The 13337-nt window shown below is 44.2% G+C and overlaps 1 protein-coding gene across 1 annotated transcript in view; it reads left to right on the plus strand.

The window, feature by feature from the left end:
• The window catches only part of SORL1 (sortilin related receptor 1), an 852839-nt gene that overhangs the window by 789262 nt on the left and 50240 nt on the right, over positions 1 to 13337 (plus strand). The window contains exon 43 of the mRNA XM_078682321.1: positions 4344 to 4508. Coding sequence (XP_078538447.1) covers positions 4344 to 4508 — 165 coding nt within the window. The remainder of the gene's footprint in view (positions 1 to 4343; positions 4509 to 13337) is intronic.

A 13337-nucleotide genomic window follows, 5' to 3' on the forward strand; every position in this document is an offset into this window, starting at 1 on the left:
GCAAATAAGCCTCATAAATGCATTTTATACTTACATTTCGACCTCTCCACCACATAAATGAATACAATAAGCACATATAAATTGCGTTTTGGTTATTTTTCAAGCTGTGCATTAATTCACAATACAATAACAATACATATTAGCTGTTTTTATTTGCATCATTCAAACAAGTTAATTCTCCCCGTGTGTAATAATGAAATGATGTGTGCATTTTACTTCTATAGTTGGTTAATTTCACAAAACATGCAATCAGTACATATTAATGTTATGGGACATTAACTTTGCGAGGGGTACACAAAATTTTGCGTTTGCCACCTCGCTCCATCAGTGTGCCTTCTGAAAGCACCCCTTAAAAAGGGGGTAGTGTGTGGCAGGGCCCCGCAAGGCATCCTTCAGCAGGCAGGTGTTGTTACTTGCAGCACCCAGCTGCAGTAGATCTCTGCTCACCTTTCAAATGCAAGCAGAGGGACAGTTGGACTAGTGGCATCAAACAGCAAATCGGCCTTTCACTAATGCACAGGTGCCTGGGCAGGTACGTGTTTACAGCTGCACTGGGGACAGCGCATATACCATAAGACACATCACTATCTCGGTATATGGCTGGCACACCCAGGTAAAGGTGCACCATGGTGCAAAGTGGGACAATGCGCCGGCTACATAATTCAGCCCTTGGATCTCTCCATATTGAAGCGTGAAACTATATGCATGTTTTCTATAATGTAGGGCAAAAATTAATGTACTCTGTTTGCCCTCTCCTACTCAGTGGTCACAAAACTGTGAGCCCTGTAGCCAAAGTCGTTGCAGGTTGTTAAAGTCTGATAAAGTTACTCTAATGTAAAATTGCTTTATTTGCTCCAGAGAGCAGGTGGGTGGGGGGTCTCTTCAACATTCTGTCTCATAGACATGCTTCCAAACTTATCCTGTTCCCATAGAGAACTAGCATAAACGACACACAGGCACACACACACCACTTTCCACCGTCCTACTAGGGGTCATCATTGCTAGTTCTAGTTGGACCTAATTTCCATAGTAAATCTATTTTTGACTTCCTTATAACTTTGGTGCCGTTTGACGAATCTTCATGAAATGTTCCAAACAAGTGGCACAGTATGTCTAGTTCTACATGGAACGTTTTGGAGGGATCTGTCATGCTGGGGCCGAGGGAAAAAGGGGGAGGGGGGTCCAAAAGTGTGCTTCTCCTGTGCAATTTCCCATAGGGATTTTGAACACAACTATAGCCCGAACTACTCGAAGGAAGTACACCAAATTTGGCGGAGAAGTAGCTCTTGGTCCAGAAAGAGCCCTTTTTGTGATTTGGTGTAAATCATTCAGTAGTTGCAGAGTTACTAAAGGAAAAACACAATTGTATATCTAGGAACACCAACCCTCTGCGGTTCTCTGGCAGTGGATCTGCAACATCACACGCCACCAACAACGCCATGATTAGATGACCTCAACTTGTACGGAAGGTTGTGGCCACCATTTTAAGTATTAGGGAACGGTCCTGGAGACTTATAACTTTTCTGTAAAATGATTAAAGGGGTCATGGGTCACCCCATGGGTGTGTCAGAGGAGTGTTAGAGGGACCTATGTTGGGTGCAAAATTGAGGTATAATGGGGTTTTTCCTACTTTGTGAATCTGCGGATCTCTAACGAGGCTCAGCGCGGCCCTTCGTGTAAATCTGCGTACTTGATGCACTTTGAAAGAAAAAAACACTTTCAGACACCCACAGAGGTGTTCTCACAACACCCATTTACAGACTCGCCCAGACAGACACACACCCAATCACATAGCCATGCAGGCACTCTCACACCCACTCACAGGCCTAGAAAGGCACTAACCACATATGCAGGCACTCATACACCCATGCAGGCACTCATACACCCATGCAGGCATCATACACCCACTCACAGACCCACACACTCACACACCCAGTCACAGACCCACACAGACACACCTACTCACAGACCTATGCAGGCATTGACACATCCACGCACAGACCCATTGATGCACTCACGGATCCACTCACATACCCATGCAGGCACTCACAAAGTCAGTCAAAGATCCACATAGGTACTCACACACCCAGCCACAGACCCACACAGCTAATCACACACCTACTCACAGACCCACGCAGACTCTCACATACCCATGTCATGAGTGATGTAGTATGTGAGGTCATAAACAGTGAATTGCAGGGGCATAGGTTATAGTTAGCTCAGGTGACTATAACTACTGAGTTTCTATGTTGTTGTACATGTGAAATATGAGCCTAACTAGAACATCTCTGTAACCTTTGTTTTTTTCACTGAATTTCGATTTTTAGAAAAAATTCTATTGCCTAACTAAACCTTCCTTTTAACCTTAGTTTTTTTCAGTGAATGTATACATATATTAATTTTTCTGCCCCATGGACCCCATCCTTCTGGCCTAGTCATATTTTTTAGGGGAGTAGGCACGGTGTCCCCCTCCCTGGGCCATGTTAGGCCTTGGGGACCCCATCGTTATCAATTAATTCCGATTTGTAAAGTGCAAACATATTATCCCCCTTAAGGGTTTCAAGGCGCTGGGGCCATTGGGGAGATTAAGTGAGCTGTTGCCCAGGGTCACATGATGCTGAGCTGCTGCCGAGGATTGAGCCGTGAACCCTGAACTCAGAAGTCAGCCTATCTAGCCGCTGCATCACACCTCTCCCTCTCACCTCTGGGGCACACGCTTTTTAAAATGTTATGTTATTTTTCCACGGATTTATGTATGCTCCATTTGCTATAAACATTTAAAAAAATTAAAAAGTTACGCCCAGTTGGGATCCCTGTGAAACCCCGCCCCTAGGCATAAGGGGTCAGGGTATTCCTACCCTAGCCCTAGTCTTATTTAAAAAAAAAAAAATTCTTGGGACTCGGCCGAGTCAAAGTCCCAAAATGGCTACCAACACTCTCTGTTCAAAATATTGAAGTGCTAGCAGCCAATCAGATCTCATTTTGTCCCTAGATATACATAAATCTGTTTGCTTTAATAACTGCAAAACTACTGAATGGGTTTGCTCCAAATTAGAAAACGTGTTCTTTCTGGGCCAAGCTCTGGCTTTCTGCCAAATTTGGTGTAATTCGGTTCATATGTTCAGGCTGTAGTTGTGTGCAAAATTCCTATGGGAAATTGCATTGGTAAAACGCAAACTGGGAATCCCTCCTTTTTCTCGGCCCCCACTTGACGAATCACCCCAAAAATGTCCCTACTGCAGCTGAATTGAGAGGCATAATGGGTTTTAAAATGTTGTGAAGATTCGTCAAATGGTGCCAAAGTTAATAGCAAAAGAAAAAGACACTTTTCCAATGGAAAGTAGGTTCTAACTATAACTACCTACTGGCGACATCTGCACTGTTGCAAACCATCTGGATTATAGAATAAGCCATAAACGTGCCTCTTGTAAAGCAAGGTATAATATTCCCTACCACGGGCCTTTAGTTTGCTTATATTGGCATGTTGTAAGAGATCTTGCTACATAATAAATGAATATTTAAATTGTCTCCTAATACATTATCTGTATTTATCCGTTTTTTTAAATGAATCAAAAGGTATACAGTTCCTATGGAGATGATTAAGATGGTCAAAGGGGAACGGGGTTACAGGTAAGAGAAGGAAGAAGGGGAAGGGGGAGCTCCAATAAGGAGCAAGGTCCCTCACATACCCCGAGAGGTGTCATGCTTCATCAGAGGGAAGCTCATCGTTAATGCGCTGCAATGCCCGACGGACCCCGCAGGGGAGCTCTTTGCCGGAGGTCTTCTATGTTGTTAGCCAGTAGGCCCTTGACAATGAGGTAGTGGGGCAAGTGTAGAGTGGGTGCCAAAAGTGTGTTAAAAACAGCTGTGGGTGTCCTAAGAACCTTTATTCACTGGGCACTAATACTATGGTGAAAAGCTGACTCGGAGAGTTGTGGCTGGCAAGGAAATTAAACCTGCAGCAGACCTATATATGGGGTGAGAAGTGAAAGTGGGTCAATAAGTCGACATGTTTCATGCCTTGATTCTCCTAACGGATGAGCAGCAATTCATCAGGACCGGAAGAATAAGAATCCTAATCTACTCTGAAGTGTTAGAGACGGTCAAAAAGGGTGTCCTAAAGAGTACCATCCATATGTCATGGATACAAAAGTCATCCAGAAAGGGAGAAAAGGGTGCAGGTAAAATCTTCCTTCTGGCAAAAACCTAGAAGGGAATGAGGACAGGCCTCACCCTGGACGTCCGGATTCGCCTGGGAATATTTAATGTGTCTCCTAATACATTATCTGTATTTATCCGTGTTTTACAAGGATTTAATTTGTTTTGTTTAAATGTTCCTTAAGGTCCGGGTGGTTGCTCCATATGAAGGCCCACCTTCCGAATATGTTGGATTGAAGATGATTCCTGATAATCGGTTACCACCTCGTCACTTGCATTCAGTGCAGGTTTTCAAAACTTCAGCGGTCATCAAATGGGAATCTCCTTATGACTTTCCAAATGAAGACTTGGTGAGCAGTGTTTAAGTTCCATGCATTTTATCGACAAAGAGGAATGTCTGCTTTGACCATCTCAACAATTTGCACTGGGTTTTGAATTTATTTTATTGCTGTAAATCTGTCCATAACAAAACGTAATTGTGAGTGGCAGTGTGGAATAATTTGGGTAATCTCAATGTGTTTTTAATTCTAGGTTCGAAAAAATTAGAGCTTTCCCATGTCCTTTTACTCTTTCTGAATATTTTTCAGTTCAGTTTGCATTCTTATTCCAACAACAGACGTAGGCTAACTCATTTTAATAATCAAAGCTTCTGCTCCCAGCCAGGAGAAAAGATCTCGGCAAATGGGTTACTCAGTCAAAACAGTGACGGATATCCCATCCACTGAAATATAAATCCCATAGGATAGAATCTGATTTATATTTCAGCAGATGGAATATATGCCACTGTTGTGATGGAGTAACGTGTCCTCCAAGATCTAAATCAGGCCCCTTGTCCATTAATGTCTTAGCTCAAAGTGCACAGGCCCTCTCTTGAGCAGCGCAGATGCTTAATATTTAATAATTTAACATAAATCTATCAGTATCAATATTACAGTTGTTACCAGTGTTACTAAAAAACAAGCATTTGCAATGCAATGGGTCTCACATTTACGCGAGTTTAAGCTATTGGCATTGTAAATGACAATGAGTTTTATTTATGTTTTAAAAACAGAAATCTAAATAAAAGGCATTGTCATTTACAATCCCAATAGCTCAAACGCACGTAAATGCGAGGCCTATTGTATTGCAAATGGTAGGCCTCCCGGACAACCGGAGGTGAGAGTAGGCGGGGGGGGGGAGATCAGGCACGGACTGGAGAGAGGGCTGGGAGTAGAGAAGGCACGGACAACTGGAGGGAGGGTGGCATTGTAAAGAAGGCACAAAAGCACGACGTACCTGCAGCAAGAAAAACTGGATAGAGAAAATAGTGCTTAAAGACTAAATAAAAGGTACTGTGTAACAACTGAAGTAAAAGGCCCAGTCTCCATGGGAGGTGACATATGAAGAGGAGGCGGTATTAAGAAGAAACCAACAAGCCAGCATTTAAGACAGACAATGGCACAAGGCAATGGCAAATATGGGCAGAGTGTGGGCGGGGCTTCTATTCCCTTCTCCACTACAACAAGTCTTGCAAAGCAGTGCATCAGCGTTGGCTCTAGACTCAACCTAAAAACCTACCAGAATCCTATAAACAAAGCGATATAATTTGTATTAATGTTGGAGGGATTGTGCTGCTTGTGTCATAACACGCACATGAAGTGAAGTGGGTTCCTTTATTTTGAATCTACTTTTAAGGGTTTAAAGAGGCTTCTTTCCCTAAAATGTACCTTACATAGGCTCGCTTTCCTAAATTTAACCTTAGATCAAATTACATTTCTATTGGGCAGCAGCAGTTACTTAATCGTTTCCAGACCTCGGTTTGGAAGGGATGGGAGACTTCGGGCCTCTGTCTTTTTAGGACAGTAAATGCGTCCCATAGTGTCTGTGAGTCATAGTCTGATTCTTCTCAGGAATCCTAAAATTGGTAGATTTCAGGGCTTTGTTTTATTCCGGTATATCTTTCACATTTATTAGGCGCTGGCTGCTATGGTCTTTTGGCAAGTGCTTCATACAGGTCCTTGACAGGGTGTTATTGTTTAGCTTTTTTCCTGCATTGTATTTTTCCTGAGAATTTTACTGTTTGCCGGGTCCCCTTTTAAATATATTAAATTCATTATTTAGGAAAAACGCCTCCTCACAATTGAGGTGTAATATGCTAATGGTTCACCAAGACCACTTGAAAGGGGGATCTGGACAGTCTACTTAGGGGTCACTGGCTTCTTTGAACAGCTGTGCCGTAGGTGCTTCTTTGAGGGATCATAGGAGAATGGTAAGGTATTCTAAAAAAAAAAGTGACTGAACTTTCACAGTTTTCTTCCTGTTCTTCTTTCTCCTTCATTTTGGAATTCTGGTCAGACTGAAGTTTGAGTCAATTTACGAAGGATTTGTATACAGTTCGCAGCACTTTAGCACATTGAATTGAATTATTTTTTTCATTTGGGAGCCAGCGAGCACTTTCAGGAGAAGCTATTAGTTTATTTCTTCATGGTTATGACATTACCCATTAGTTGATATTGGATTTACCCAAGCCGGTCCCAGTGCCCTTTGAAACCCTTTTTTTTGTTTGAGGACTTTTTACTTCGTGACAAGTATATGTTGTACGGTTGCTCCCACGTATCACCACCACTACTTGTTTGTTTACATGGGAGGTTCCACTTCTTTTCCCCAGCCTTGTTTACCCCACCTACCGCTTGCTGTTTTACAGCAGTGTAGTGTTGTGTAGGCAGGGACCTGTCTCCCTTTCTCCTGCATTGCTGTGAATCCTAATATACAACATAGTATGCTTGACAACATAGCATGCTTGCAATGGATAGCAACATGACAAGCTACACTGTTAGCAGATGCTATTCAGTCTCCGTGTCCACTATGTTCTGAAAATTATTAGTGAGGGTTTGCTTCTTCAGGTGCTTTTTTTAAAAATATTTTTTAATCCGCACCCAGATCAAAATGTCCGAAAATTTGACCTTTGATAGCAGATTGCACAAACAACCAGAAGGAGGAGCCATAATTGAAGAGGTATTTTGAGTCCAAGTATATGTTTATGAAATCCAGAAAGGAATCAAACAGTGATGCGAGTTCCCTTCGAGTGAAAAAGTTCATATTCCAAGCCCTCTTAGGGAAGGAATGCCTTGGAACTAGGTCTGGGAAAAATGTAAGTTGCACCTGCTTAATTTGTGTAATGTTGGAAATTTCACTTAAAGTTTGATGTGTGAAAATAACGAAATTGCACCACGTTGCGTGATTCTGCTCATCTTGTGGCAACATTTTGCTACAAGTGTGGGCAAATAATGGAAACAACCAGAATGCACATTTTTACCCCGAAATGCGTCCTAATGTCAAAAATTGACTGATTTGCATTTTTCATAACTAAACCTTTTTGTACGATTTCCCCAAAATTTCACGTAATTACACGAAAGCAAATATCACATTTGTATACCCCTATTATAACCATTTTACTAGACCATGGAAACTTATTGCCATCACTCCGTTGAGCACAGGACATTGGGTATTGTGGCTTGAATTGGGATGAAATGTCTTGAGTTCACTGATGCTGGATACGTTTTTCATCGTACCAGTGCCTCGGGTGCTCCCGAAGACCATCTCTGATCTCTGCAGAATCTAGTCACAATACAGTGTAAGAGCTGGAACCACTGCACAAGAGAAACCAGGGGAATTCTCAAGCGCCTGCCTCGTCCAGATCAAGCTTAACGGCCTGGGAACTTTCATATACTTGATGTTTCTCAACAAGTACATTTGAAAACGGGCATTTTCGGTTATGACTCCTTTTCCTGCTTGCAGAAGGAGATGTTCCTGCAGATTGTAGTTGAACAAGACCTCGTGTAAACGTGCATTTCCCAGAATATTTGTTTGGACACAAACTGCTGAAAGATTCATGCAAGACATTAAGATCCACGTATGATGCGGTCTCGCTCATGTGCCAAACACGTTACAGCTGTGATTTATGTAGGGAGGGACGCCTGTCGATATTTCTTTGAAAGAGAACAGAATGCCCTAATTCATTTCGACCTCTTAAACTGAGATTACCTTATTCTTTCATTTATGTAACTCAGCATTGTGAAAAGTGGGTTGCAGGTAAAGGATTTTTTTGTTAGTATTACACGAAAGCTTAATTTTAGTCTGTATTGTGCTCAAGTGTGTTTTTTCACTCCCCTGTCCTTTTACTATCCACCTAGCTGCTCTCATGTTAAATTAATTTGTAAAGGTTCCGACTGCCTTGTCATGCTAGAGACAGTACACACAGATCTGCCGAGCTCTGAATCTGTGGTGACATCAGGTCCAGGGGTTCCTCTATTCTTTCAAGTTAAAAATGAATTTTCCCTGGTCGCTGTATAAACATGTAGACAAAAAGTCTCCTATTGATAAATACCCACAGTGACATTTCTTAACATACAGCCTATGTAATAGACAAATCAACAAAATACATGAAAAACTAAAAAGATTTAAATTTTATCAAAAAATACTTATTAAAATTCATATCCAAAACCACCAAATATCACAATAAAAATGACGATTAAAAAAACTCAATTAAAAAGATTTTTTGGTTACATACAAGGTGTCACAATAATGAATTGAAAGAGAATTTTAGTGAGAGCACTACAAAATGCAACACAACCATAAAAGAAGAGAGAAAAAAGAGAGAAAAATCTACAACAGACAATATACTTTGTCATTTACAAGTACATATCCGTTTACACAATATTGTAGCTGAGTCCCGAACCAGCCTGATTTAGGTATCTATGCATCCATCCTCTGATATGGATTGTGTGAGGACTGCGTCAATGCGACATCAAAATATAATTTTCTCTTAATTAATGTTATCTTCAATTCTTACTACACCGCTATTTGTCCACAGCATGGCACTTTGTTAACCGCTGCCTCAATGGGGATCCAATTGATCAGGAATCTTGATAGTTGGAGTTTAACAGGAATCTGCTGAGGGTTACTCCATTATAAGATTCATTGGAGCCTCTACATAAAAGGGTCCCTTATAAGGTTTAGCTTTCTGTCAGAGTATAATCTCCTATTAAGGTATATCTCGAACCAAAAAATCCCACTTGGCCAACCGTCAATAGATCAGTGCTAATATACGAACGTTATGCTGAAAGGGACCAGCTTTAAATTACTTACGACTTAATACCAACTCCTTGATATATAGCTGTCCCGCAATGCGCGATACGGATTCCACCATCAAATCTCGTTTCACTGCCGGCGTGCTGTCTCTATTCTCCCCTCAGGTAATGAAGTTTACAACAGTGGATAAGGCACTTTTCTTGCGACTGAAGGTTATAGACGTGCTGCCCTGTTCCTTATGCCTTTGCGCAGGTCATGCTTCCTGTTACGCTTTCTGTTTCACAATCATAATTTGAATAGTGCATTTCCATATTAGTGCAGGTTTGTCTGTTAGGATTGTATTTTCCATCCAGTGCTAATGTTCCCCGTTGTCCACGAAACGCTGCTGTCCATCTAGCCCTCTTTACTGTTGTTCACCTATACCTTCGTGCCAGTGCCAAATTTAGGACAAGTTCAAAATGGAGCTGTGCTATGCCTTTTTCTACGGCCTGTGGGCTACATTCTACAGCCTTTCAAACTCTGCATTGCACCTATTTATTTTATTTATTTATTTTGTGTACTTATAGAGCGCAGTCCTGTCGCCCAAAGGGCATCCTGACGCTTGAACTTCAGGCGGTCGCACTTTCACTGCTCAGACATTTCTAGGAAAGAGGTGTGTTTTCAACGCTTTCCTAAACGGAAAATAGTCCCTATGGCTTCTCAAGGAGAGTGGCAGGGAATTCCAAAGTTTAGCCGCCGCAACACTAAATGAGCGGCCGCCCATCCTAACTCTCTGAAACCTCGGGACCACGAGCAAGTGTGCCGAAGAAGAGCGGAGGGGCCGCGATGCAGAGTACCAGGCGAACATATTCTGCAGAGGCACTGGACCCTGTTGATGTACCGCCTTAAACACCAGGCACGCCGCTTTGTACAGGACACGCAGATGCACCGGTAACCAGTGTAAATCTCTTAGAGCTGTAGTGGACGAGCTAAAGTTAGGTCGGGAAAGAGCCAACTTGGCGGCCAAGTTCTGTACCCGTTGTAACTTCCCCACCAGATTTTTTGGGGCCTCCAGAAGTAGCGCATTACAGTAGTCTAAACGACTTAGTATGGTCCCGCGAACTACTTCCGGCCTGGCCTGGGCGGGGAGAAGGGGCAGAACTTTACGCAGCATGCGGAGCAGCATCATGCACGTAGAGATAGTTTTGTTAACGTGCATGTCAAGTTGTAAATTTGAGCCGAAGATCACCCCCAAGTTACGAGCTGATTCCGCGGCCAACACTGGCTCAGAGAAAGTAGCAGGCCAGAAGTTCTCTGGAAGCACCCGCGGGATCCGGTCCATGGAGCAGTAGAGCACCTCCGTCTTGGTACTGTTGATTTGTAAGGAGTTGGCCCGAAGCCAATCCGCTGTAGCTGCCATACAGCAATGAAATGTCTCTAATGAGACCGCCTTGTGTCCTTCCAGGGAAAAGACCAACTGGGTGTCGTCAGCATAATTAAAAGCCGAGACACCAAAAGATTTTATGAGCTGGACCAAGGAGCGGAGGTACAGATTAAACAGTATCGGGCTGATGGCAGAGCCCTGTGGAACCCCCTGCCTTACTTTCCGTGGCTCAGAACGAAATGGAGGGAGCGAGACCATCTGCTGCCGGCTGTCAAGATATGATATCAGCCAGTCAATTGCTCCTTCTGTGACGCCACCCTCCTCCAGTCTCCTGATAAGGGTCCGATGACAAACCGTGTCGAACGCGGCCGACATGTCGAGCAGCACTAAAAAGGCTGCCCAACCACTGTCGACACGCAAACGAAGATTGTCCAGAACGGTTACCAGTGCGGTCTCCGTCCCGTGCCCAGGGCGGAATCCAAACTGTGTCTCGTCGAACCAGCCAATTTCCTCCAGGAAGCTTGAAAGTGAGCGGGTCACCCATTTTTCCATGATCTTGATAGGAAAAGGGAGCAAGGAGATTGGCCTGTGGTTGGAAAGACAGGCAGGGTCTAGCGTTGGCTTCTTGAGCAGGGGTGACACAACTGCTAGCTTCCAGCACTCAGGGACAAATGCCAAATCCAAAGATTGGAGGCAGATGGAATACAACGGCTGGAAAAGTTCCGCCTGAAAAGCCTTCCAGAACTTGGGAGGCAAAGGGTCAAGCGGAGAACCCGAGGACACTATATGTGCCAGGTTACAAAATTCCTCAAAGGAGGGATGAGGAAAAGATCTTAATTGGGGTCGACTGGAAGGAATGTCCGGAGCTCCCAAATTAAGAGCTAGGACACTCGACTGGGGTCGACTGGGTGCACCGTCCGGAGCTCCCAAACCAGGACCAAGAGCACCCGGCTGGGGTCGACTGGACGGGCAACCCGGAGCTCCCAAATTAAGAGCTAGGACACTCGACTGGGGTCGACTGGGTGCACCGTCCGGAGCTCCCAAATCAGGACCAGGAACACCCGGCTGGGGTCGACTGGACGGGTTACCCGGAGCTCCCAAGCCGAGAGCAGGGGGCAGAGAGTTTTTTTAAGCCCTCTAAGATCTTTGCAGTCTTCTCCTCAAAAGCACCCGCCAAGGAGTCACACAGGGCCTGTGACGCAGGGACCGTGTTAGCCACACACACAGGGTGGGACAAGTCCCGGACAATTTTGAACAGGGCTTGAGACTTATTAGGCGCCGGATTCAAGGTAGTTTCCAAAAAGGTCGCCTTGGCCACCTTAATCTGCGCCTTATAGTTCTGTAATGCCAGCCTAAACAAGGCCCTTGCAGAGGCCAAATACTGCTTCCTCCAAGCTCTCTCCGCGCGTTTACAGCTCAACTTTAATTGCCGTAGCTCCTCCGTATACCAGGAACAAGCCCGGTTCAGTCTACTACGGGACTTACGAAGGGGCACAACCTTGTCTAGCGTGGTAGTAATAGACCGGCATAGCGTGAGATAACTTTCCTCCACCGACTTACTTAGACGGAAGTTATCTGGTAGTAGAGAAGGCAGTGAGCCAGAACTGATTAGTCGAGACCAAGGTCTACCCAGATTCGACCGTCCAACACCAGCTGATTCCGAGGAGTAAACCCCTATGCAGAGAGAGAAGGCCACCAATGCGTGATCGGTCCAGTATTGGCTTAAGATATCGTTGACCACTACTGATTGAGCGTCAGCGAAAATCAGGTCCAGGACATGACCTCCCCTGTGGGTCGCTGATCGAACCAATTGCTGCAGCTGGATGTCGCCAAGAGCTTGGCAGAGTGTCGTACATGCCCCATCCAGCGGACCACCCTGCCATACATTAAAGTCCCCAAGGACCAGCAGCTTGGAATGGGTGTTAGATAAATCATAGATCAGGTCAAGGAAGTCTGATAGGGAAGGTGCAGGGCCCGGTGGGCGGTAGCACAACACGCCTGTAAGCAGTGTCCTCTTCAGATCTTTAAAGGAGAATCCCATCAATTCGAAACCCGAGACCTCTCCAATTTTAAGCTGGAAAAGGCCCAGTGTTTCTCTGTAAATGACCCCAATTCCACCACCTCTGTTTTTCAGCCGAGGGGTGTGGATGATTTTAAAGCCTGGGGGGCAAGCCAAGCCCAATTCAACCAGACAATCCTCCCGAGTCCAGGTTTCAGTTAAAAACAAAACATCCAACCCCGAGGATTCGATGAGGAAAGCAATCTCTGTATGATGCTTGCAAAGCGACCGGACGTTAAGCAAACCGCAGGACAGAAATTGAGACTGGAGTAGGGCGGAGGCCCTCTGCGTCGTGGGTGCCTGGGTTGATCTTAACTCCAAAAGGGCAACCCGAGAGTAAACTAATCGAGGGGGGTGCGGAAGGCCAGACACAACGGATTGTCTTTAAGACCACGTCCTTGAGATAGACGTTTGACTTTGCAGCACTTTTGTATTAGTTCAAATGGTGGATTATTCCTAATTGCATTTCTTCCTGCCAGCCAAGAAACTATTCCTGACAAGTCTTAATGCTTTCAACATAATTTTGGAAGCTGGTACTGCCTAATTGGATCTTGACTCTATCATGTTTTAGGCTCTTCCAAGAGCAAACTCCTGCAGCTTAATTTACAGAAAGTCGTATATACACTGTAGCTTCTGAACACATTGATTTCTTCGCTATTTCATGTTTATTTCTTTTTCTGGACCTCA

Source organism: Lissotriton helveticus, chromosome 3_1 (genome assembly GCF_964261635.1).
Source record: "Lissotriton helveticus chromosome 3_1, aLisHel1.1, whole genome shotgun sequence".
Lineage (NCBI taxonomy): Eukaryota > Metazoa > Chordata > Amphibia > Caudata > Salamandridae > Lissotriton > Lissotriton helveticus.